At 34.6% G+C, this 25527-nt stretch overlaps 1 protein-coding gene across 1 annotated transcript in view; it reads right to left on the bottom strand.

Moving 5' to 3' along the window:
• Positions 1-25527, bottom strand: part of LOC111055574 (protein unc-13 homolog B) — a 785525-nt gene that overhangs the window by 569278 nt on the left and 190720 nt on the right. The window contains exons 7-10 of the mRNA XM_039435489.1: positions 17043-17166; positions 9008-9136; positions 2931-3047; positions 347-550 (exon numbers count right to left, since the gene is read on the bottom strand). Of these exons, the coding sequence (XP_039291423.1) occupies positions 347-550; positions 2931-3047; positions 9008-9136; positions 17043-17166 (574 nt within the window). The remainder of the gene's footprint in view (positions 1-346; positions 551-2930; positions 3048-9007; positions 9137-17042; positions 17167-25527) is intronic.

Genomic DNA, 25527 nt, shown 5'->3' with positions numbered 1-25527 from the left:
TATCAATTTTCTTTTTTAAATTTGTGTATATAGATGTGACTTTCATGAACTTCTCGCAAGGTGTATCTTTATTAGAATTTTTTACTTTGAAAAATCTTGAACAATAGTGGCATCCCGACACATATTCATATAATAGTGGGGGCCACATTTTCTTAGATCAGCAAGTAATCAACCAATTGTATTAATACTTTTTGTAATTATGTCTATAATTTGAATAAACTCCTCTGGTCGTGTTGTACCCTCGACCAGAGACATTATTATTATAATTATTATTATTATCATTGATCCCCATGGGCATAAAATACTGGTAGAGAGTTATAGATAGATGAATAAGTTGGATACGGACCAGGTGCCAGACGATGCCCATGTTGGAGGGACGGAGGGCCGTGATGTGACGGAGGTTCATCTGTCTCATAGCTGTTTTCACGACTCGTCTCCGGTGTTGCCATCTGGTGGGCGGCATTGCGGAACTGCGACGCACTGCTGTTAGCGTGCTGACCCACCGGGAAGTTCAGATCCGACGTGTAGTCCGAGTCTTCCGAGTACCCCGCTAACAATTCAACACACAACATCAATTTCCACAGTATACAGGTGTCTTATAAAGATATAACCATAGATTCTCAATGATTGTCTTTTTTCTTTAGGGCTACTTTTGAATAATTTTATAAATCTATATAAATAAAAATCGAGCCTCAAATTTTGACACTCAATAACTTTTTTATGTGTGCACCAAATTTGATGATTTTTCTTTAGTTGTGTTTGTTATGTTCAGGAGTAGGTTAATGGCCTATCAAATTTATGGTCCGACTTCAGGACTCTTTCATACGGTCCTTCAAAGTTTACATGTGATCCTTATGGGAGAAGATTTGTGAGCTGACCGCAACAGAAATAGAAATCAGCCGTTATAATCAATGTGTCATCCAACAGCCGTTGATAGATCTGTTTTTCTATTCAATTTCTACTGATTCACAAAATTTCAATTCTATTAAGAATGCCGCGTTGAGAACGACGTCCAAGCTTGGGTCGTAGAACTCGAAATGCTGAAAATTTAGAATATGCACGGGAAAATCAGCAGCAAGGAGATATACCATTCAATTTCCCAGCAAGCTGTATTCAACTATATCTAGAAATAGAAACTGCTGCACAACTAACTAAGCACAGTCCATATTGAGATATAAATGTAAATACCGATTGTTGGATAATTTTCATAAAAGTATAGTGCAACAGATTAAGTTAAGCTTAGCACACCTGAGGAGGCGCGGCGTGGTGATACAAAGTGCTGATCTTATGAAGATCGCCTTATCACACCGTTCCACGCCATGCCCGATTCAGTGTGTGTGAGTTCTTCCATTCAAACCAATAAGCAAGAAGTAACTGGATGCAAAATACCGCATCGCGCTTCCTCAGCTGAGCATCCAGTTCAAGTTTGTCATGAGATGCATTAACAATTTGGCGGTACGAAGTTCGCCGGTCCTGCTAGTAAAATATAAATCTGAGTACCCTTCTTAAATTATTTCGTCGCAATATGTTTCAGCTATATAATGCCATTATTGAGTGATTGGAGAATAAATCATTTAGTAATGTTAAAAAAGTGGTTGTACACATAAATAATTTTATTCATCGAATGAATGAAATTTGTTGAATGAGAATCGATATTGTGGAATTTTTCCATAGTTTAAAAAAAACACTTTTTTGTTTTGGTTTCAACACGAAACTTTACAGTCCTGTAAAAAAGTATAATAAATGTGGATGTGACAAATTAAAACTGTTTTTTTTTCTCAATGGATGAATGAATTCATAAATCTATAAATTTGAAAATATCGCATTCTGTTTACGTCACCAGCTCTCAAAGTAAAGTTTTGCTAGTAACGTCAAATAATATTATAAAAATCAAGAAATAAACGATTTTTTCTCAAAGCGTTTATTCTAAATATTATTATATATTCTAAAATACGAATAATTTCGGATTATGTGTAAACCCATCCAGATTTGAGAGAGGTGTTACCTTATTTTCTCCTCTCCCACCATAAAGATGATGTACTTATTGTGAGAAAGAATAAAGGAAGAGTGAGTAGTAGATAATGATTGTGAAACAATGGAGAAGATGGGGAAGAGAAAAAACATAATGGAAGATGAGGAGAAGAAACAGCAGAATAAAAGGAGTAGGAAGACCAAGATTATGTGAAGGGAAGTGAAAAAAAGGAAACCTCTGATGATACGGTGTACAATATGAGATGTCTGTTGATAATGTGGGAATGAGAGAGAAAGAGAAACTGATAATTGGAAGAAATGAGCAGGTAGTAATGAATTCAAGAAGGAATGAGTAGCTCTGAGAAAGAGTTGATCTTGAGAGAATAAACTTAGAGTAGAGGAGGAATGAAATAAGATGGAGTAGAGAGAGGTGAAGAGAAAATGTCAATCTGTATTGTACTGTTTTGTGAGATAAATTGTTATTCGATTTGTAACATTAATTTAAATACTAGCAGTGTCTGAAATACTGAATGTATATTCTCGCTTGCCCTGCTCTGGTTTTGCTAGTAACGTGTTAATTAATTATAGAAGATCAAGAAATTAACCTTTTTTCGAAAGCGAGATTTTAAATATATCAGATATTGTCAATCTGTATTGAACTGTTTTGTGAGATGAATTGTTATTTGATTTGTTACATTGATTGAATAATTAATAACACTAACAGTGTCTGAAATACTGAATGTGTATTCTCGCTTGCTCTGCTATTGTTTTGCTAGTAACGTATTAATTAATTATGAAAGATCAAGATATCAACCTTTTTTCTAAAGTGTTTATTCTGAATATATCAGATATTGTCAATCTGTATTGAACTGTTTTGTGAGACTGTGATTTTGACGATTTTTTAAACTGTTTTTATTAAACTGTGTTATTCGATTTGTAATATTGATTGGAATACTAACAGTGTCCGAAATACTGAATCTGACGTCTCGCTTGCTCCGCTCTGGCCTCCTGGTCCATGATGTTGTTCAGAATCTCCAGCTTCCTCTGTAGGTCGGCTGCCTCTGTGTTTTCCGGATCTGAAATTGGAAGAATAAGACGCTGATGTTGTCGATTTGGTCGTACAACAAAAATGGTTTTCATTGAAAACCATATCAGCAAGAGTTTTCAACACTAGTCTTGCTAGTGAACCACTAGCTAATCGAACCACAACTATAGTGAACATTATGGTCTGTCCAAGCAGCCGTGAATCCTGAAGGATTAAGCTGACCGTCGCTACCCCACGCGCAGGCATACACGCCTGCCTACCTGCGCTATTGAGTCTTCCAGGAATGAACGAAGAGCAATCCAATTGAAACCAATAGATTGCCTGTGCTATCACCAAGTATTCCTTGTGCTGAGAAATTTCATTTCTCTAAATGTTAACTTTTCTCAATTTATACTCTAATTACTGAAATCTACAAATCATTCTTTTCAAAATGAGTCCAAACAACGTTCATTTCACTGGCCACCCCACCTATCCCAATGGCGATTTGAGCATTACACATCGTTTGTGCATCGTTTGTGCATCGTTTGTGCATCGTTTGTGCACGACCACTTTGCGTTTGTACAAACACTGTACATTTGTGGCAACTCTAAGCTTATGAAGAATTTATCTATTATATTGTAGCCCATTGACTATAAAACTGTTTAGAGTTGTCACAATAATTGTACCGTGTTTGGACTCATTTTGAAAGGAATAATTTTTAGAGTTCAGTAATTGCAGTACAAATTGAGTGAAGTTGACAGTTGGAAAAATGTATCTTTCAGCACAAGGCGAATCATACAAGAATCATTAGCGGGCAGGTATGCAGATAGTCCATTTACTCACACACACAAACGCAAACTGCGCTTATGTGTATGAGTAGTGGTGGGTCGGCCTAATCCTTCAGAGCTCACGCCTCATTGGACAGACTATAGTTCTCCAGTTCGAACATAAATTCATTGTAAACCATATATAAGCAACACGTTTCAACACTAGTTCTCGGTTTAGACTCCAGGAATTCGAGATTTGTATTTTCGGCAATAATTAGCAAACCTTAATCAATCAAACTAAACTGAGATTCACGTTTTAGAGTCAGTAGACTTCATAGGAGAGAATCGTTGTTTCGTTTCCTTTATCCCCGCCCACTACAATGACAGTTAACTCCACGTCCTTCTAAGGAACGTGACAGGATATACTAGATTTATGGTCATATCAACCATTCGAGTTCAATCCCAAACTAGATTCACAAAACACTGAGTCGCATTGATTATAATGGTTAATAATTGTTATTAAACGAAAATTTCAATTGAATGCTGTGATAACCCACAGGACTTCAGGTTCAACAGCTAGATGAACATTCGATGATAATGGTGTTAAATTCCAGTTTAAAACCAATTTCCCTTGACATTTGATACGTTACAAGTGGTAATTGAGTGGAATATTTCGAATTAATTTTTCAATTTAAGCCATCTAAATTCAAAATAATTGATAGTTTTAATGTTTATTTTGGACTAAAATTCTATAAAAATTATACAAGTGAAATTCTAACCTTATCTTGGACTTTGTCACCTATAAATTTGGAAGAAAATAGCACAAGGACTACCTTATCATTTTATCTTTCAATGTTATTACATTAGTGTCATTCGAATTGTAAATAAATAAAGAAAAAAATATCTAGCTATATGTGTAATGGACGAAATATTATAAAGACAAATTCAATTGGATCCTGATCAGACTCCATAATAGTTATAAAGGATATTCATGATTATACCAATGCTGATACTGACTTTAAAACGTGAATCTCACCCTAGGATGATGATGATGATGATGATGGATAAGTTATTTTTATCTATTTGAAATGGAAAATTAGTTGCCCTCAATTTCACAAGATTCAAAAAAAGATATTAAAATACAGAAGGCATAATTGTCAATAACGTAGCTTCGAAGAAGAACCACAGTTGAATAAATTAGTTGAAGCCTCAATTTCAAATGAATTTCAGCTCTACTGGGTAGAATGGGAAAACGATTGCTTCTTATGGGAGTGTTCCTGCTGGGTCGGCGTCCAGGTGTTACCTCGACAACCTGTCACCCCATGAGACAATCACCTTTTAACCCGGTTTTGAGGTGATGGGTTGACACCGACAACCTGTTACCATTCAAAATAGGTGGAACATCATCTTTTAAACACGGTTTTGTGGTGATAGGTTGACTCCGACAACCTGTTACCATAGGAGGAGAAATATTGACGGGGTGACACCTTGACGTAAGCGACCGAGGCGATACTTGGTTGAGTATGGTAATAACTACAGTGACTATATAACTGTATTCTGTAGCAATGAAAACCTGTCACCTATGGTTTCAGAAGGTGACGTGAGATCAGGGTGACACCTTGTCGCGTCTCCTTCACACATTGGCAGACTAAGGCCCGGCTACACAGCAAACGGTTACATTCCAATCGTGATTGAGGCTGTGCAGAGTCTAAAAATAAACTTTCTTCTCGTGATATTTTTCAAAGTTTTTCGATTTGTATATCATCAAGCAATTGAAATGAAAAAGTTTTCTCGGGAAAACATTTTTGTTCTGATCATTACTTTTTGAGATATGAGCGCCTAAAGTTTGAATTTTTGTGACAGAACATTTCAAATTCGGTAAGAGATGAACCCATGAGATCTAGAGGATGGATTCTTCATGGTATTGTTGATCTAGTAAAACAATTTTTTTTGAAAATATCAATCTTTAAGATAGTTATTCAATTTACTAAATATAACTTTTAGTTATTCTTGGTAAATTGAATGAATTTTTCAAAAATTGATATTTTCAGAAAATGTTTGTTTTACAAGATCAACAATACTATGAAGAATTCATCCTCTAGATCTCATGGGTTTATCTCTTACCGAATTTGAAATGTTCTGTCCCTAAAATTCAAACTTCAGGGGCTCATATCTCAAAAAGTAATGATCGGAAAAAAATGTTTTTCTGAAAATACTTTTTCATTTTGATAGCTTGATGATATACGAGTCGAGAAACTTTGAAAAATATCACGAGTAGGAAGTTTATTTTTAGCCTTTGCCCATTTGTTGAAGGCTCTTTTGAAAAGATGGCTACTCTGAATTGGCTCTCGTGAAATTGATCACGATTAAAATTTAATCGGCTTTTGTGCAACCGGAACTGGAAATGCATGAGCACATCCATATAAGAGTCATATATAACTTTTTAGATCAACAGAGCAGAAATTTCTTGAACAGAGGGTATTTATATCACGAACACACAAGTAAAATACAGAATAATATCACATTTTAAATAGCATGGCAACAGCAACATTTTATTTTCAGTTACTCAGTGCGACATTCACTCTATTCCATTGCAAATCTGAGTGATCTATCCATTAATAAGTGGGAGAGTGTGTATGAGATGCAAATTTATTCTACAAATTACACTACATTATTTTCTGTGTGGAGTGTTGTGGAAGTGGAAGTCATGCTAGCTTCTCTGCCAGTCATGTGGTGGAAGCGAAATCTTGCGATAATGGTGAAAATGGAAAACTGATTATTTATTATAATTGCGTGATATGGAGTTATGCAATAAAAAGTGAGCATGAAAAGATGCCGATGTGTCAAGTAGACTACAAAAATATTACATAATCCCATAGAATTTGTTGATAATGTGAAATCGAAATCTGCGTACAGATTTACGCGCCGCGAACACGAGCAATTCACTTTTTATGAGCTTATTATATCTGTATTTGTAACGAAACGGTAAAGGTGCATTTTCGTTTGTGCGTAAACTTCTGCAGTCGACGACCAGGGGCGGTCTGGCTCAGCTGGGGGCCCACTATGGCTGATTGTGGGGCCCCCACTGACTGGTCTGGGGGGTCTGGAATACCCCCCAGCAAGAGTGGTGGGGGGGTTCCCGGGTGCCCATCCCCGGACGACGACGACCAGCATTGTTTACATATTGTCCAAATTTCAAGTGTGCTAAACAGCTGATCAAATAACTTCTCATTATTTGTGTTTACTATTCAAGAATCAAAACATTTAAATAGTATCAACATATTGCCATTTAGAAGTTCAAGAAAGTCTAAACTCAACCTCCCACATTGAATCATAATTGAACATAATCTCTTAGGTTATTTAGACAAATTGGAATCTTCCCAATCTGAGATTCTCACACTGTCGTGGTCGACGACGGCATTTACGCACAAACAAAAACCTAGCTTCAGATACAGATATGAAAAGCTTGGCATCAGCTGATCAAAAGTGAACCTTGCTCGTGTTCGCGGCGCGTAAATCTGTACGCACCTTTATATGAGAAACAGTACAAGCTTATTGGGAGATGAATAGGTGATAGCGGAAAATAATATTGGTAGAATATGAATATAGATGTTTTTTGATAATGAATGAATAATATTGATTATTAGAATGTTTCTGTATATTCATTAGTTCATTTATTAGAGCAAACAATACTATAGTCGGAAAAGAAAAAACAGGTTTTTTACCCAAAGCTTCAATATCCTTATTTTGTTTTAAATTGTCCAAATATGATGTAGGTTATTTCGATTTCAATTGATATCTCTTCAGACTCATGAGTAGTCTATATGAGTAGACTCACTGACCAGTAATTTATTTTGATGAAAAGTAACAGGAAGATTATAAAAATAGTGTATATACAATTATTACGATAATAAATACGAGTCCATGCAGAGAATATAACGAGATGAGACTTGGAAAAAAATATTTTTTACCATTTTTTTTCGAATTGCAACATTCTCAATGAGACAACACATCTAACACAGGGTGTCTCATTGGATATATTCATTTATATGGGCTTGGATCTATATGAAAATCTCACAAATTTGCAAAATTTGTCAACGCGGATATTCTGTTTAAAGTCTCGACAAGAATCAATTGAGAATAGTCTAGATAAGCTTCGTTTACATCAAAGTTATTAACAAAATGTTAATAAATTAATCCTTATAGATTTTATTAGATTGAACATAAACTTATCATACATATGATGAACATATGTGCTTGTCAAGTTCCGTTCAATCTAATAGAATCTATGAGGATCAAGTTATTCACATTCTGTTAATAACTTTGGTGTAAACTCAGATTTAGCAGGCAAGTATAGTAAGCGGCCAGTAAATCAGTTGACGACTGGTTTATTTTACTTGCTACTCATGAACGAGCCAGCTATTAGATGAACCGAGTGTAAATAGAGTTGCGAGTTGAAATGTTTCAAGTAACAAGCCAGTTGTTGTGGAAATTCTCTTGAAAAAGTCTGCGAATGACAAACTATGTGGATGAACCACTATTATAGACTACCGCACTTAAATAGTCTGATGGAACAGATGAGTACAACGTCGCCAAATGATAGTTGATCAACGTTGTCCACAGCTGAAAATGGGGATCAATTAATATTTCCATAATAAACCCGATGAATTGGCAACGTTTGCGCGGGGATGTTAAGAGGGACTCAACTGTTACATCGGACTATTTTCGTTTTCTACTCAAGGGTAGGTGTTTGTGTACTACGGTTAGGTCTCAGTGAGCACAGGGTATTTTTATTTCCAAAGGGTAAGGGAAAATCAAAATTAAGATTCGATATTGTGATCAGAACATGTCTATGAGATAACAAGAAGGCTTTGAACAAGAGAGTGATACAGGTGGGTATAAGTTAAGGTTATTCAAAATGTATCATAATAATCAGGAAGTGTTTACTTTTTCTACTCAAGGGTAGGTGTTTGTGTACTAGGGTTAGGTCTCAGTGAGCTCGGGGTATTTTTATATGTTATTGCACGAATAAGGGAACGTTCCAAGCAGTACCAAAATTCACTTGTTTCCGCAAACTCCTGCTCAAATCTGTTCTCAAAAGTGCTATATAGGATAGTGGGTGAGCAAGCTCCAAAGAAATTATTCTCAAAAATCGTTTGCCAGACTCCATCAATACAGTGCAGCTCTAGAAGAGTTGTCAAGCTTCAAATAATTGAAGGTTTTTCAATTGCTGATCGGTTGGTACCTTCGATGTGCCCTTGAGACGCCATCTTGTTTTCTGGAATGGGGTATGAGGATTGGGAGGCTGGGAGGGGGGAGTTCCCCTCCCTTGCAGCCAATAGGACTTTCCAGCCTGTAGGAGGGTCGTAGGGTCCTAAAATAAACAGCACATTCAACAAGAGGGAGTGTAGGGTTCCAAAAACATTGTCAAATCGAACAAATCACTTACCTTGTATGTTATCATTTTAATTAGTTATATTAGGTGATAGAGCTCAATTGCCAAGACCAGGATCCATCATGTTCCGAAAATCTTTCTTGTTTTTAAGTCCAAAATTCTTCAATAACTTGCCTGACATTGTAAGATCTTGCCAATCGTACCCCTTGTACAATAGATTGATCGGGGAGTGGCTATTCGGTCTTCTTCCAGAGGCGGTCGAAGCTATGTTTTTTGTTGTTCAGTGAGATATCAGATTTCTCGAATTCTAAAAGTTATTTCACTTACTATTTTCTCTGTTGATAGCTTATTCTTTATTATATCTTAGCTTTAGCTTATTATATCTTATTCTTTATTTGTTGTATGACTTTTATTTTTTGTTTATCAAATCCTTGAAATTCATTTCCTATTTCTAATTACTGGATACATTGAGTAAGAAATTCGATAAACAAATTTATCTTTTCTACTATTTTCTTTTGAGTTTCTAGGGTCTACAGCAACTCGTCCATGCATACAGGGAAGCTTTTCTTGCCTGAGAGTATTTATTGTCAAGAGAATTGAATGTATATATTATTCATAATTGTATTATTTTTATTTTTTTTTGTAAGATTTCTTTTTATAAGTGTATTTTTCATTTTTGTTTGTTATATTTTCTATAATAAACTTCCTTCTTCTGGAAGTACCAGGACGAAGGAGGAAGGAAAAGGTAAAAAAGGATTATTATTATTATTATCAGTTTAGGCTCTAGATGATTGAGTATTATTTTGTATGCATTGTTTTTGGCAATAAAATTTATTATTATTAATTATAGGATTGGTCATGATCATAATACATAAGTCCTATAATACTGAGGTCATAATATCTCATCATGAGTCAGAGTCTGATGTTAGTTAGGCTAGCTTCACACACATTCAGTTCCATTCGGTTCGGTTCGTTTTCGGTTCGTTGCCGAAAACGAATAAGGCTTTCATACATATGGGGTTTCAATTCGTACGGTTCTAATTAGGTATTTTCTTCTCAAACACAAAGTGTTTGGATTTTCTCAATATTCATGCTGGTATTAAAATAAAACAGCTGGTGTTCAAATAGTAAGATTTGATTTCTTGAACAATAAAATTCTTAATTTAATTGAAAATTGTGAACTATTAATAGTTACTTCTTTATTATGTTAATTTTAGACGATCAGAGTGACTATTTTATCAAATTGAAATTTTGTTTCTTGTTTTGACATATGGTACATAACCTTCATCTTCATCTCTTCTCTCCATTAATGGGATCATGTAATTTTCGTGGGAAAAAAATCTCCCTGAGTTTCAATTTATCTTCATATTTTCACAGCTAACAACTATTCATTGAGGAAAAAATGCTTCAGTGATCTGATAGAAATGAATTGACAATACGATTTTGATATGGAAGATTTTGAAACAGATAATCACGCTATCAGGTTATAATAAAAAAAAGCAAGTGAGTGTAAAATACTTTGTTTTTGATTCCGGATTCCCAGCAACGAATTCAAATATAATAAAACGTATTCGTGTCGAGGGGGCGTTCGGTGCTATGTGGTTGCTATTCGGAACCAAATTCAAACCGAATCACCGTTTCACACTTATCCGAATTTGCCGAAAACGAAACGAACCGGACCGAATGTGTGTGAAAGTAGCCCTTTGATGGAAACGGATTTGAACTTGATGGAATTTATAATAGTCTATTGGACGTTCGATTCTATGTGGTTTCTATTCGGTAACGAATTTAAACCGAATTACCATTTCATACTTATCGGAATTTGCCGAAAACGAATGTATGTGAAACCAGCCTTATATGTCACATTACGAATTATATCAATTCCACCAAAATGAAATTTGGGTAATTTCCTCTTATAATTTATATGAGTTGAATAACATAATATGAAATTGATCCATTATTCCTGACTTGGATTCCAGAGTGAGTGAATATATTGTATTCTTATTATTCTGTAAGAGATATTGAATATCATTTAATGCTACATAGGACTGGTTTTCAGGATACTTGTTCAATATAATGAACTCTAAAATATATGATTTGAAAAGAATACTTGTTAAATCTAATGAACTAAAAATATAGGTTCAAAATTCAATTAGATTCAATAAGGGCCCTCAAAGTCATGCTTCAAGTATATTTCCATAGAAAATGTCTCTCAAAAGTGTACGCTTATTACTGCTCTCAGTATTCTACTTGCTGAAAAATTAAATAGCGTAAGGCAGGTCAGTTGTTTCAACGATAATGAAGTAATGATGGGATAATAATTATGGCTTGTGATAATGGAGTATCTTTTATAGACAATAATTACTGTTACGTCAAATAAGAAAAATGAAGTCATTCCATTATTTCACGGATTGAATCAGATAAGTGAGTGGATTGTGAATTTGAAAATCGAGGTACAACACAACAATGGAGATTGGGATCGCAGTTAAAACAGGGGAGTGTCAATCCATTGAAATTTTCCCTTGAAAAGTTTTGTTGGAATTGTCAATAAAGGTTCAAGGACAATATAATAATATTGTCATGTGAATCTACTCATTTAAAACAGTAGAATCTCGATAATCTGCCTATTAAGTAACAAGAGGCATAGTCAAAATAACAACAGAAAAGACGAATTATTTGGTGAACTAATCAATTACTATTGTTGTAAATTACTCTTGTAATTAACACTCCATTCATTTAAAGTTTACAATATTGAACAAGATAAAAATAAAATAAAACATTATCTTTGAACATCTCTCATGAAACTCACACTTGTTATCTTTTCACAAATTCGTTGCCAAAACAGTGACGACCGTGTTCACATGATAAGTATCCATGTAGGGCTAGCCTACATCAATATACATTATTTATTTATTTACTTATTCATTTATTTTTTTTATTCAATTATCCATTTATTTATTTATTCATTCTACTATTTATTATTATTTATTTTTTATTTATATATTCATATACAAATAAGGTACAATCATTTATGTAAAAATAAATCATTTATATTTAAATACAATATTCATGTGATAAATTGCATTATTAAAAAGGCTAGAGAAAGGAGAGAAAAAGAAGTAGAAAAATATGAGCAAGAGAACGGCAAAGGAAGATGAAGAAGAAGAAAAATAAAAAAAGGGGAGTAACGTGCTTTGCAGATTGCCTATACGGAGAGATATTGAAGGCGGAGATTATTGAAGGAAGGAAGATAATAGAGATTTTTTCCTCCCTATCAGTAGCCTACTATATTATGGTTCTGTCATAATTTACATGATTGCTCAACAAATTACAATATCTTGTTGATTAGAAGAAGAAGAAGGAGAAGAAGAAGAAGAATGATCTTAGCAAATATTATATTGAAAAAGATTATCAAGGTACTCTCACAGTACTGTATTTTCGTTATGCTAGCGATGATAAATACACCAGTATTTGGGGATTTTCCTAACTTTCTCCTTTTCCTTATGGTTCCCACGTGGAACGGTCAAGAGGAGAGATAATATACGTGGGAAGGCCAGTTCCATTCAAGCCGCAAACCAAAGAAAATTGGAAATCCAGAGGTAGCATCTAACTAGCCTCTTGAATGGGGCTTCGCCCACTCAGATTGTGTATTTTTGTGGAAAAGTTTTGATTGCAAGTAATAGTAAGAGATTTGCTGAATTTGAACATTGTTCCGCGCTATCCTATTATGAGGTTTTTGGCTAAATATGGAAATGAATGTGTCAATGTTTACACAGTCATTGTGATATATCACTTCCCACTGAGAAGACAGTGAGAAAACCGGTAGGCAGAATATCGCATTCCCGAAAATCATACCGTAACATATAGCCAAACACTATACAACACAAACTTGTTCTGCTATGCAAGCTCCCTGTTTCTGCTTTTATTATCAGAGCATTCGAATAATACAAGCATTTTCCCATTTAAAAGCCTTTTAACCTTTCAAACCCTTGAGGTTTCTTCATCTTTTAGGTCGTATTTATACGCTGCGTTTACACCGGAGTTAATAGCACAAGTTTTCAACATTTTTGTTATTATCTGATGTTAATTACAAAAGTCATTAACATCATGTTAAGTTGCGTTCACACCGGAGTTGATAACATGAGTTATTTTTCTTAACAAAAGTTAATAACTCGTTTTTTCAACAGAAAATTCCTTGTTATTAACAAAATTTATGTTATCCATCGAGAATCGGTAAAGATCGAAGGAAATGTGTTATGTTATAACAAAAGCCTCTTTTTTGGCATCAACTTTTGTTAATAACAGGTTCTTATCTTCCCTGCAACCCCCTCGCCCAGCATACCTATCCTACAACTACATATGTTTCCTAATAACTACAGCTGCAGACGAAACACGTGACAAAGTTATTAACTTTTGTTGATAACAAAATTAGCAGCCAAAAGAAAATGTTATTAACATAATGTTAAAAACTCCTGTTATCAACTCCGGTATAAACGCATTACAACTTATTTACATTAGATCAGATGAAGATCATTATGTTAATGATCAGACCTGTTTCAATTCAAATTATTTTGAAGACATTTTTTTACTTTTTATTCCGGCTGTTATATATATCATATGAATACTCTCGTTGAAAGAAATCATATGGAAGTCAATTATATTGATAACAAAATCTTGTTAAGAACAAGGAATTTTTTGGTCAATACTCGAGTTATTAACTTTTGTCACGAGAAATTTTTGACGATTCAGTCAAGTTAATAACTTCTTGTTAATAACTCGTGTTATTAACACCGGTGTAAACGCAGCTATACTTTACAGTTTGGCTATATGTCAGCGTATGATTTTCGGGAATACGATATTTTGCCCATAGAGAAAATCATGATATAGTGACAAGTTTCAAACATAACTTGTGTAGAATTATTGGAATGAATCAGACACCTGTCCTTTAAAGAGGACATCACAAGTCACAACAATAAACTAATCAATCGATAATACTGGTTGACCATTCGCACATCGGGTTGATATAAAAATCGTTCTAGAAAAGATATTGAGGAGTGTCGTACTAGGAAGAAGTACTTTAATGTACTTTTAAGTACTTCTATGTCGTATTTTAAATGTTTATCGACGTCTTCTACTTGTAGTTATCTACTATCCCGGGTGCATGCAAAGTTTTGATCGATTCACGGATAATGCTGAATCTCGACCTAAAACGAAATGATAAGTCATTAACTGTTCTTTAAAGAACAGAAGTTCTGTCGGTTCAAGCTATCATGATATTTTGATATTGTGGAATACTGGTTTGGATGGAGTATCATGGTACTGTTGTAATGAGTTATGGTAATGTCGAATGAATTATGCTATGGTTTTATAGATTAAAATTGTAAAATAAATAATCAAAATAGGTATAATTGTATTATTTTTTTATCAGAAATTATGTTATTTTCGACATTTTTCTGAAGATTTTTACACTCTAGACTTGCCCTTAGTATTGAAATTGGATTAAAATGACCCCCGTATTCAAATTTTTAGTATCACACTTGATAATGTTAGGGGGTATTATTATATATTTCATTTACTCTATTAATGACAATAGGAAAAAACGCACTTTTTAGTTATCATATACTAAAGTCCTTCTTTCCAGGAACATTGCGATTCATTACAGTATTCTACTCTATTCAGTGAATCTATCTCGTCTGCAACCGAATGTCTACTTTGTTTTACATGCAACTAGTTTCCTACATTCTAAATATAAATACAAGCGAAAAAAGGCTCTACATTGGATCCTCACTACTCATTATACAGATATACAAATTCATGGGGAACTTAGTTTCTTCATCACTCAACACAAAATATTACACAATATTACTCTATAATGTCCTCCGATTGGCTAATTCTCTCAACAGCTGGCTCTCAACCAATCGGAGGACATTTTGGTTGTCATGACGATAAATATCGACCAACAATCGGTTATTGTTAAGGTGCGTTCAGATTTACGCGCCGCGAACACGAGCAATTCACTTTTCATCAGCTGATTATATCTGTATTTGTACAGAAACGGTAAAATACAGACATAAAAAGCTTGGCATCAGCTTATTGAAAGTGAATTGCTCGTGTTCGCGGCGCGTAAATCTGTACGCACCTCTATAAGTAAATTTACTTACTATATTATTATCTACAATAATGATAGTAAATATATCTACTAATAACTAAATTCATCTACTTATAACATATATATACAATACGAAGGAAGTGTGGAAACTGTCATTGATGTTTTCGTCGGTTGTGTTTTTCCTGGAAGTTCTCCACAGTTTTCTTCAGAGAGAATTCGTTCTAGGTGAATACGTTCCAGCAGTCACTGGAGAATATTGCTTCAATTCATAAAGCCAGATTAAGAAGAGTATCACTTCCCCAAAACACAAGAGAGAGGTTTTCCACGTTAACAATGATCAATGAACAAAAACAAGATTTCATCATGAAATCTTATCCATGTAGAAAATACTTTGTAGGATAACGGAGACAAAATATCAACATATAAATCACTTCCAAATAGCTCAAGCTTTTCCAGTTTTATATTGAGGATGAAGGTTTTTTGGATAATTGTTTTCAATACTATGAACGTCAGTTATTCATAATATCATCTACTTCAATTATAAAATTTGTTTGTTATTTTGGAGTGTATGTTGATCTTTCAATAAGTGATGGTAGTTTAACCAAATATTTATTTCGACTTTAAATAAAATAGACATTTTTGGAAAGATAAATTTGAAAAGAGACAGTTTTGGGCATAAAATTGTTGCGCTTTCTCGTATAATGATATTATCTATTTCAAATTCGAAATTTGTTCGTTTTTTGGAGTGTGAATTCAATGACATACTGTATTGGAACATTGTTTCAATGAATCTATGATAGTGAATCAACCAGATTTCGATAACGACTGTGATATAGTTTTGAAGAGAGACATTTGTTGGCATAAAATTGTTGCGCTTTCTCATATAATATAAATAATAATATTGTACATGATACAATGAATAGACAGGTAAACCAGAAGAGGGATAGACTTAACAAAATGATAATGACCTTAAGGATATCATTTTATTCGATGATATTATCATTTATTTGAAATGATCTCTTTTCGAAATGACAGAGAATGGAATTTTATAATAATAATTTATTCGACCAATTAGAATATAGTGTTCAAAATATTTCGAAAAAGAAACATAACTGGTGTAGCAAACACTTTCAATGTAGCACAATACATTGTATATCAAAGTATTAATGAAACCTCTTAGGCAAGCTGTTAGGGGGCCTTCTGCAAACACTTATTTGCAATAGAGAAAAATATGTTTTTGGACTCAGGGGAGCTAGAAAACTTTAAATTAGGGAACCTTAATTTTTTTTGGAAAGCAATACTTTTCTTACCTATGGTAATAGGGCAAGGGAAGTAAAAATAGAGAAAAATATTTTTCCAAGGGTATATTTTGTTACACTTCTAATATTTTCGTCATATCTGTTGAAAATTCAATTTCCACAGGGTATTGTGAACAATATATTTTATCTCATATAATGTGCTTCAACTCTCAGTCTTATATATGTTTTTGTATTTATAGCCAACTCCCCCTGACGGATTTCATCCATGTGGAAAATTAGCTGACAATATTATTATTATTATTATTGTGAACATTCCTATTTGATTTTTTTGTTAAATCTGTATTGCATTGTATGGTACCGTGGTGATTGACATATTTTTGATGGATTTTCCACTTGATTCGAATCAAAATTTGAAAGAATTCGAGTTGATTTTTTTAATACACAACGATACATTGAATGAATCGATAGATCGAATATGGAGCGATAAATCGAATCCAATCTGATCTAATCTACTCACCGAATGGCAGCTCAAATCGACAGTCGACCAGCAGAGAATGTCCGGTTGGCGTTTTCGTCCCGACCACCTCCCCGTCCATCATCACCAGTTCTGCATCCAGCGACACCCATTCTCCAGCCCCCTCCTGCGAAGCAATCAAAAACCATCAGATAATCATCAAACAAAAATGAAAATCAAATTCTGTCAACCATCCTCGGAGACTTGTTCTGCTACAAATATAGACAGCTAGAAGGAAATTCAATGAGAGCTAACACTATTGAAATAAAAAAATCTGGTGTGGCGCACTCACACAACTTTCCTTTCCGTTATGAAATTTGATCACCTGACGCTAGTGTTCCCGCGCATCTCAAATCTACTTTTCAAAGATTTGAGCCAGTTGGTGAACGGGCAATAACGCTGGAAACACACGAGGTCTGCTATCTCTTCATAGTGAATCATTTAATAGAATCAACAGTTGCAATCAGTTTGTAATTGAATAATCACATTTTCTCGAATTTCAAGCTTATTTTCAATTTTAGGTGAAAATGTTACTGGACATTAATTGTACAGATTTTCATGTTAAATCTTTTCCACTTGGATTTTTCCATTCAAATTGTATCTGAAGCCTGATAATTGGGAATCTAAAATTAAACTTTGCATAGATGGGGTGGAGCTCCTGAAATTTTCACAGATATGAGACTTGTGTTAGTTGATAGAGCTTATAAATACTATTTGAGGTATGAATTTGATCAAAATCATTGGAGCCGTTTCGAGAAAATCGCGTAAAACCCTGTTTTTGACAACATTTTCGTCATTTTAGCCGCCATCTTGAATTGCATTTGATCGAAATTGTTCGTGTCGGATCCTTATATTGTAAGGACCTTAAGTTCCAAATTTCAAGTCATTTCGTTGATTGGGAGATGAGATATCGTGTACACAGACGCACATACACTCATGCACACACACACACACACACACACACACACACACACACACACACACACACACACACACACACACACACACACACACACACACACACACACACACAAACACACGCATACAGACCAATACCCAAAAACCTCATCGGACCTTGAAACCTATGGTAATAGGGCAAGGAAAGTAATAGTTACAGTACACGTACCCTAGTTTTGCCACCGTGACTTTGGAACGTCATTAAAACAAGGAATGGTTTGCGGGGTAATATTCACGGCTTTGCAAAAACAGTAGGCTTCAGAGACCCTAGATCCCTAGATGGAGGAAGAACAGAGATTCTTTACAAATGAGAGACTTGCAACGTATCACCAACAATGGAAAGAGCATGTTGAAGATGTCAGGCTGTTTTGTAGGGGAAGGTGGGGTAAGATGGGGAATGGGGCAAGACGGGGTAGGTCTATTTTCTTTACTGTCAGGTGCTGTACTCTGTTGATGAAGATCATAACTTGCTTAAAGGCAAAGGACAACACTACGAACAAGGCCACAACCTTTTTGAGTGAAGCGTTCATGTCCAGTGGTCTTATGTTCTTATATTCTTATGTTCAGCTGACTCACATTATAATATTCGGCACTTTCAAATTTGTGACAGGTGAGTTGTGTTGAAATTATTTTATATTTTATCAACATATCCTAATAGTATCTTTCCTTACCTACTATAATATGATATAGGTAATTGTTCTACTATTTCTAATATATAAAAATGATCAAAATTCAACTAAAAGCTATAACATGGGCAAGATGGGGAAACCTACTTTGGGGCAAGATGGGGATGACCCCATCTTACCCCATTAGTTTACTAACACGTTTAGACATAGACTCTCTGATGTTTGATGCGTGTTTGTTGCAGTGACATTTTCAATTCACTGGCAACTTTTTATTCTACTACTATTACTAGGCTAATATGGTTATGAATATCCTATTTACGTAAAAATGGTGGTGTTTTGAAAATGTATTTCATTTATTGAAACTTATAATTAGCCTATTCTGATTGAACTTCCGGCTCTGTCTAGCTTGACTTTTTCTAGATAATGTGTAGTAGACTGTTAATTTATTCAATGTCCAGCTGTATTGAATAAATTTTATTGAATGTTCCAGCTAACAATGATGCACAGCCTGGGTTTTCTCATTGGGGTCCAGCTGTACATGAAGTTGAAGAAAACGACATTATCCACAATGTAGGCCTAACAAGTAATTCTCAAAGTAATTTCACAATATCTCCTGAGCAAATTTTGCCTCTTCCTCATGTAGGACGAGCGAATGTTCAACAGACAAATCATAAAAAAGGTAAAACTGTTGTGGTAACAAGCTCTTCATACAAACATGAACTCATGGATCAAATTAAAGAGAAGCTCAACAAAAATGAACCAGCAGCCAAGAAATCACTAATTCAGCAAGTCAAAAGAAAATGTAAAGAAGACCAAAAACGTTGGATACAGAAATCAAAAGCGCAGGATCATAAAACAGAAAGAAAAAGAAGATGGAGATAGCAATACAGAGGATGAAGAAGAAGATGCAAACTGTCTCTATTGTGGATATTTTATATTTCCAATCTGATGAGAGGTGGGTTGCCTGCATTAATGCCATAAATGGGCACACTGTTCATGTCCTGGTGAAGAAGATGACGATGATGAGGTAAATCACATCTGCAAACTTTGTAAATAAATACTTTGTGAAAATATCAAATCAACACTTATTATAATAACTTACAGTACAATAAATTACAGATTTTGATACCAAAAAGCTTGTATATATGATGTTTTTTTTCAAATTTCCTTCAATTGACTTATCTAATATAATAAGGATTCTTTCCAGCTCTCAATATGGATATTTTGAAAAATTATTACTAGAGCACCATCTTACCCCACGGGATACCCCATCTTACCCCATATCGGGGGTAAGATGGGGTTTTTGTAATACTTTTTTGAAATTGCTCTATTCTTTATAAAAAGTTAGATATTCTTATGGGGATATTTTTTATCATAGTAAATGATCTACTGTAAACTTTGGTATAGAGTTTGATTTTTTAGGTATTCTGAAAAAGTTGTGAAAAAAAGAAAATCCTTAATGGCCCCATCTTACCCCACCTTCCCCTACTAAAATGGCGTACCTCCAAAAAGCTCCTTGTGTATCTTTTCGGATGCAACACGTTGATATTGAGAAGATGCAAAAAAGCATCTGATGCTTATGGAAAGATACATTTCGAAAATGTTCTATGTTTTAGAACGGGTAGTACTGTAGTATAGTGGCCCTTCGCCGATAAGCAAAGCTGCAGGACCCGGACTGTTAATTATGTCTAAGAATTATTATTTTAGAGTTAACTCAATCAAAGGTTATATATTGTTAAGATTCATGTTATTAGTCAGTTCCTGATCAACATTGGTTTGCTATTTTTGTCAATCCTTAGACAAAGCAGATAGTTCTATCCCTTTCTACCTCCGCAATGTTGCCAAATCATTTGTTGAATATGATCAAACATAATGATCATATTACATCAGAATACTGGGAATTCATTATCAAATGATAAGAAAATAATCATATTTTCCTCCACCTCCTGTCTAAAGTGCTTAATTCACTCCCTGGAACATCATACTAGAGTGTCACTTTTTCGCTCTCGGGAGGAAAAAATAGGAAAACTCCCTAGAGCGTAAAAGTGACTCCATTCAAATAACATGGGAAGCATCCCTATTTTAGAAACGTACATTTGGAATAGATTAGAAGGTCTAAGCTCAGATGAGGAAGCATATAGAGTAGTCATTAAACCAACTAAATTCAATACCTCAACCAGAAATTTGATGAATATATGAAATTTATGTTTGTATGCTAAAATTATTACAAACTTCATATCACTACTAAAAAATGTATAATTTTTTCATTCCATGTTATTCAAAATATCAGCCAACGAGTATTCCTCATTAACTAATCAAATTTGAAACGGGAACTTCATCATAGCTGTAGTTGTTGCGGCCATTGTTGTTACAACTTTTGCCGACAGATAGCGCTGTCGGAGGAGAACTGTGATTACAAGCCAGCTGTTTCTGTTCACATTTTAGATTATGTTGTGGCAAATGTTCTTAAAAATTATTTTATTTGAAGTTTTTACAAAAATGTAGGTGGAGGAAAAATGTTCGTATTACAAATTTATGATACTAGGGACTCAGTCATTTAAGGGTTTTTAGCATGAGCTAGAAAATATAATGGCACTAACAATCGATCAATTTATAAATGCATTACTATTTAGAAATTTTCACTACACTGATTACTCCCGTATAACTTACTAATTCAAACAAACATTGACATATTCACTTCAAATAATCAATAAACTACTTCAACTTGACTCACGGCGAAAAATAATACATATTAACAAACTTAAACAGCAAACAAATTCAACACACACATTAATTTTGAGCCCTCGAGGCCCGAGGCTACCTTTGGATTTTAAATGTGAATTCGGCCGCGGCTTGATTGGAACTGAACTATTCCACGCAAATTATGTTCCCCTTCCACCAACGAGACAACGGTCCACGTGGAGACGAGCATAATTCCGTGGGAAAGGAAAATAATGCAAGTTTGAAATATTCCCAAATAATCGTGTATTTTCCATCGCTAACGGAAATACAGTTCGGAGTGAGAATACCTCAACCCTGCATAAAATTGGAGTCTTCTCGGACGCAAGTTAGCAAAATCTTAATGTGAGAAAACTATTTTTCAACAGGAAAATAAATTTCTCACGATAAAAATTGACACACAAAATTCAGCTACAAGATCACTAAAGTCTCATTGTTGAAGTCCTAATTCTACACTTTTCGAATGGACCCATACTAAATTATTCATCTCTATGAAAATACAAACCCATAATTAATTTATTCATTTTAATATTATCACCATCACACTATCATTCATTCTGAGAAGAAACTCTTCCATCGCACTCTTCAATTTTCAACATTTTTTCTGGCCTGAAACATGACTAAAATTTCCGTAAACAATAACACCTGTCCCTCATTCTCCGTTTCCATAATGATTCTATCCCTGGCAGGCAAACAGACATAATTATGTACTCGTATATTACCTGTGTATATCACACTGTCCTAAGTATAACACCAGTGATGTGATATTATGTGAATTGAATTTGAACGAAAACCCGCAAGTTCAAATCGACTTAATATTGTCTATTACAATTAATTACAGTCCAAGGACTCTTTCATCCAGGGGAAATCTGTTGAATGAATTTGAATATCTTCATATAGCTGAGTGAGATGTTCCTCTCCATGAGAGAGTGGAGAAGATGAAGAAGAAGATGAAGAAGAAGAACAAGAGGATGAATAACGAAATAAAAAAGCAGTGAAAGAGTTAACTAGTAAGTGTGGTATGGGAAGATTGAAAAGCTTGATAAAAGCTTTCTATAGTTAGTGAAAGATGTTGTGAGGCGAAACCGGCCGGGTGGGGGGGGAGGAAATGAGATGATGGCTGGGGTGGGGGTGGTTTGGAAGAGTGCGCGTTGTGGAAACATTACACTCCAATGATGCAAGCCTTGAGAATAAGTCGCCATTATTTTATAGCGACACCATCAGAAAGGGAAGCCTGGTAATGAATATGACATTAATCTCACAAAAATATGCGTTTTATATCTGACTAAGTAGAATAATTGAACGAGCGTTAGCGAGTTCATTTTTGACTCACTGAAGGCCAAAGTCGTTGTCCGTCTGTTTGTATGTTCTACAATAACTTTAGGAAGAATTGAACAATTAGCTTCGAATCTTGAACACTTATTCTTTGAACCTTTTCACAGGTCAAGTTTGTTGGACAACAAAATTGACTCACTCCTTCGTCTTTTTTCAGGAGAATATAACAGATAACATTGAAAGTGCATGGGAAAAAAATTCAAACTTATCATTTAGTCAGCTGAAGAATATTGATTGCATACAATTACAAAAGCTTTCCCATTCATGCATTCATTCATTTAAAACATCAGCTAAGTTTATTTGGAAGCTATCACACTGACAGACTTTCATGCACTGACACATTATTTCAGCTGATTAATATACAGCACAATTTACAACTTTTACATGAACAAACTGATACGGGATGAGATATCTATGTGCGGTTTTCGCCAATCATATTTTCTTGAAACTCCGTCCACCTGCTTTGATACATTTCCTGAAACGGTTTCCCATTGAGTGGAAAATGTTCGCAAGAGGACGACATTTCGAGAAAATTATTTGAAGTTTGGCTATGTTTTCCAATCTCTGTTAATTGTATTCTTTCCTCTTTGTATTTTAATTTTTTTTCAGAATGTATTGCAGTTTCTGTATTAATGTAAATGAAAAGCATATTGTTAAAAAATATTTTCCTAATTTCTCTCTACTCAAGTGAATTGAATTACAGTTATTCTAAACTTATGCCAAGACCAATAGGGCTATGTAACATTGTAAAATAGTTTGGAATGATCTGAAATAGCTTACAAATGACATGCAAAGCAGACGGAGACTGTCGCATTATTGTGGCAGACTTTAGCCGCATGCACTCTAACTAACCATCAGCGATGTCCTATCACTAAAGCTGCCATATCTCACTTAATATTGGTTCAATCTTTAAAAGTCAGGTATCAATCGATAGGTAATTGAAATTACTAAAAACGTCTCTGTTGTGAATGTTTAATTGAACAAACGGGTTTGGAGTCATTTAAGAAACAACATTTTGAATGACTGCCATTTTTTAATCTCTTTTTGACGACTCTGCAACGAAATCATGCGTTTAATTGGGCGTCTTTAATTTTATGGGAGCTATAGTTTACTTTGACATCTGTGCAACGAAAAGTGGAGTTATGGCTTTATAAATAAGTTGAATGCCTGATTTCAACTTTATGTGACGACTCTGCAACTGGGCATTAAAGTATTATAATATTGTATATCACCATAGCCACCTCTAATACAAGGCCCCGGCCTACGATATTGCAACGTCGCAGTGTAGGCCTAGAATCTAATACATGATTGGTGGAAAAGATTTTTAAAAATACCAGCTGATCTTTTCCACCAATCATGTACTAGATTGTAGGCCTACACTGCGACGTTGCAATATCGTAGGCCGGGGCCTTGTATTAGAGGTGGCTATGGTGATATACAATATGGTGATATAGAGGTGGCCTTGATATCACTGTTCGATCAATTACTGTTTTGGCGGCCCAAATATAGACACTCGAGGTCTATATGGGCGATTATTCACTTGCTTATATACTGCATGCTCATTTTCTTGGATAAAGAACTTGAATTTGATTAATTTGTAATAACTAAGAAGCTTGTGCAGCTATAAAAGCTCCTCAGCAGAAATCTGAGTTGGAGGAAAGAAAAGCAGGGAAATTGAAAGAGCATCACAAATGATGTTGAACAAGGCGATGCACTGGCAGCTGTCCTTTCTTCAACCTGGCCTTGAATTATGCAATTGAATTGAAATACTGGATGGGGAGGATTTATTATATCTTTCAGACTGACTCAGTTGAGTACAAATGTGGATGATGTAGATCTTATAGCAAACTATTTGAAAGATTTATTTATTAACTTGGAGGAAAAAGCTCTGATGATTGGCCTAGAAGTGAATGACAGTAAACCGAAATATATGGAAGTGTCTGAAGATGTTTGGAGAGGAACACGAGGATAAGTGAGCGATTTGTTGAAGTTGGAAGTGAATTCTAATACCTTGATACATTCCTCGATGCTAGAAACAGTATGATTGATGGAAATTTAACACGTATTACAAATAATTGAACGAGATCTAGCGAGTTCTCACTTTTGACTTGATGAAGGTCAAAGTCGTTGTCCGTCTGTATGTTCTTCAGAAACTTCAAAAAGAATTGATCAATCAGAATGATTCAATGGTGAATGATCAAATAAATCAATAAATCAGCTTAAAATGTGCGGTATTCACCATTATTATCTCTTGGAACTTTGTGTCAGAATCATGACCACCTTCTAATTGAAAAAAAATATGAAAATTGATCACCTGACGCTAGTGTAAACGCGCATCTCGAGTCTACTATTCAAAGATCTGAGCCAGCTGGTGACCGGACAATAACTTTGGAGATACACAAGGTCTACTATCTCTTCATAGTGAATGAATTATTCAATAAAATCTACAGTTGCCAACAGTTTGCAATTGAATAATCACATTTCTCGAATCTCGAACTTATTTTCAATTTTAGGTGAATATGTTATTCAACATTGACTGTAGAGATTTTCTTGCTCAATCTTTTCACATGAATTTTTTTGTTCGAATTGTATCTGAAGTCTGATAATTGGGAATCTAAAATCAAACTTTGCTCACATGGATGGGCGGAACTCCTGAAATTTTAACAGATATGAGACTCAAGGCAGTTGATAGAGTTATCATTGACAATCTTAGGTATAAATTTGATCAGAATCGTTGGAGCCGTTTTCGAGAAAATCATGAAAACCCCTGTTTTTGACAACATTTTCTCCATTTTAGCCGCCAACTTGAATTGCATTTGATCGAAATTCTT

The sequence above is a fragment of the Nilaparvata lugens genome, chromosome 9 (genome assembly GCF_014356525.2).
Source record: "Nilaparvata lugens isolate BPH chromosome 9, ASM1435652v1, whole genome shotgun sequence".
Taxonomy (NCBI): Eukaryota; Metazoa; Arthropoda; class Insecta; order Hemiptera; family Delphacidae; genus Nilaparvata; species Nilaparvata lugens.
This window is presented reverse-complemented; position numbering and strand designations above follow the sequence as displayed.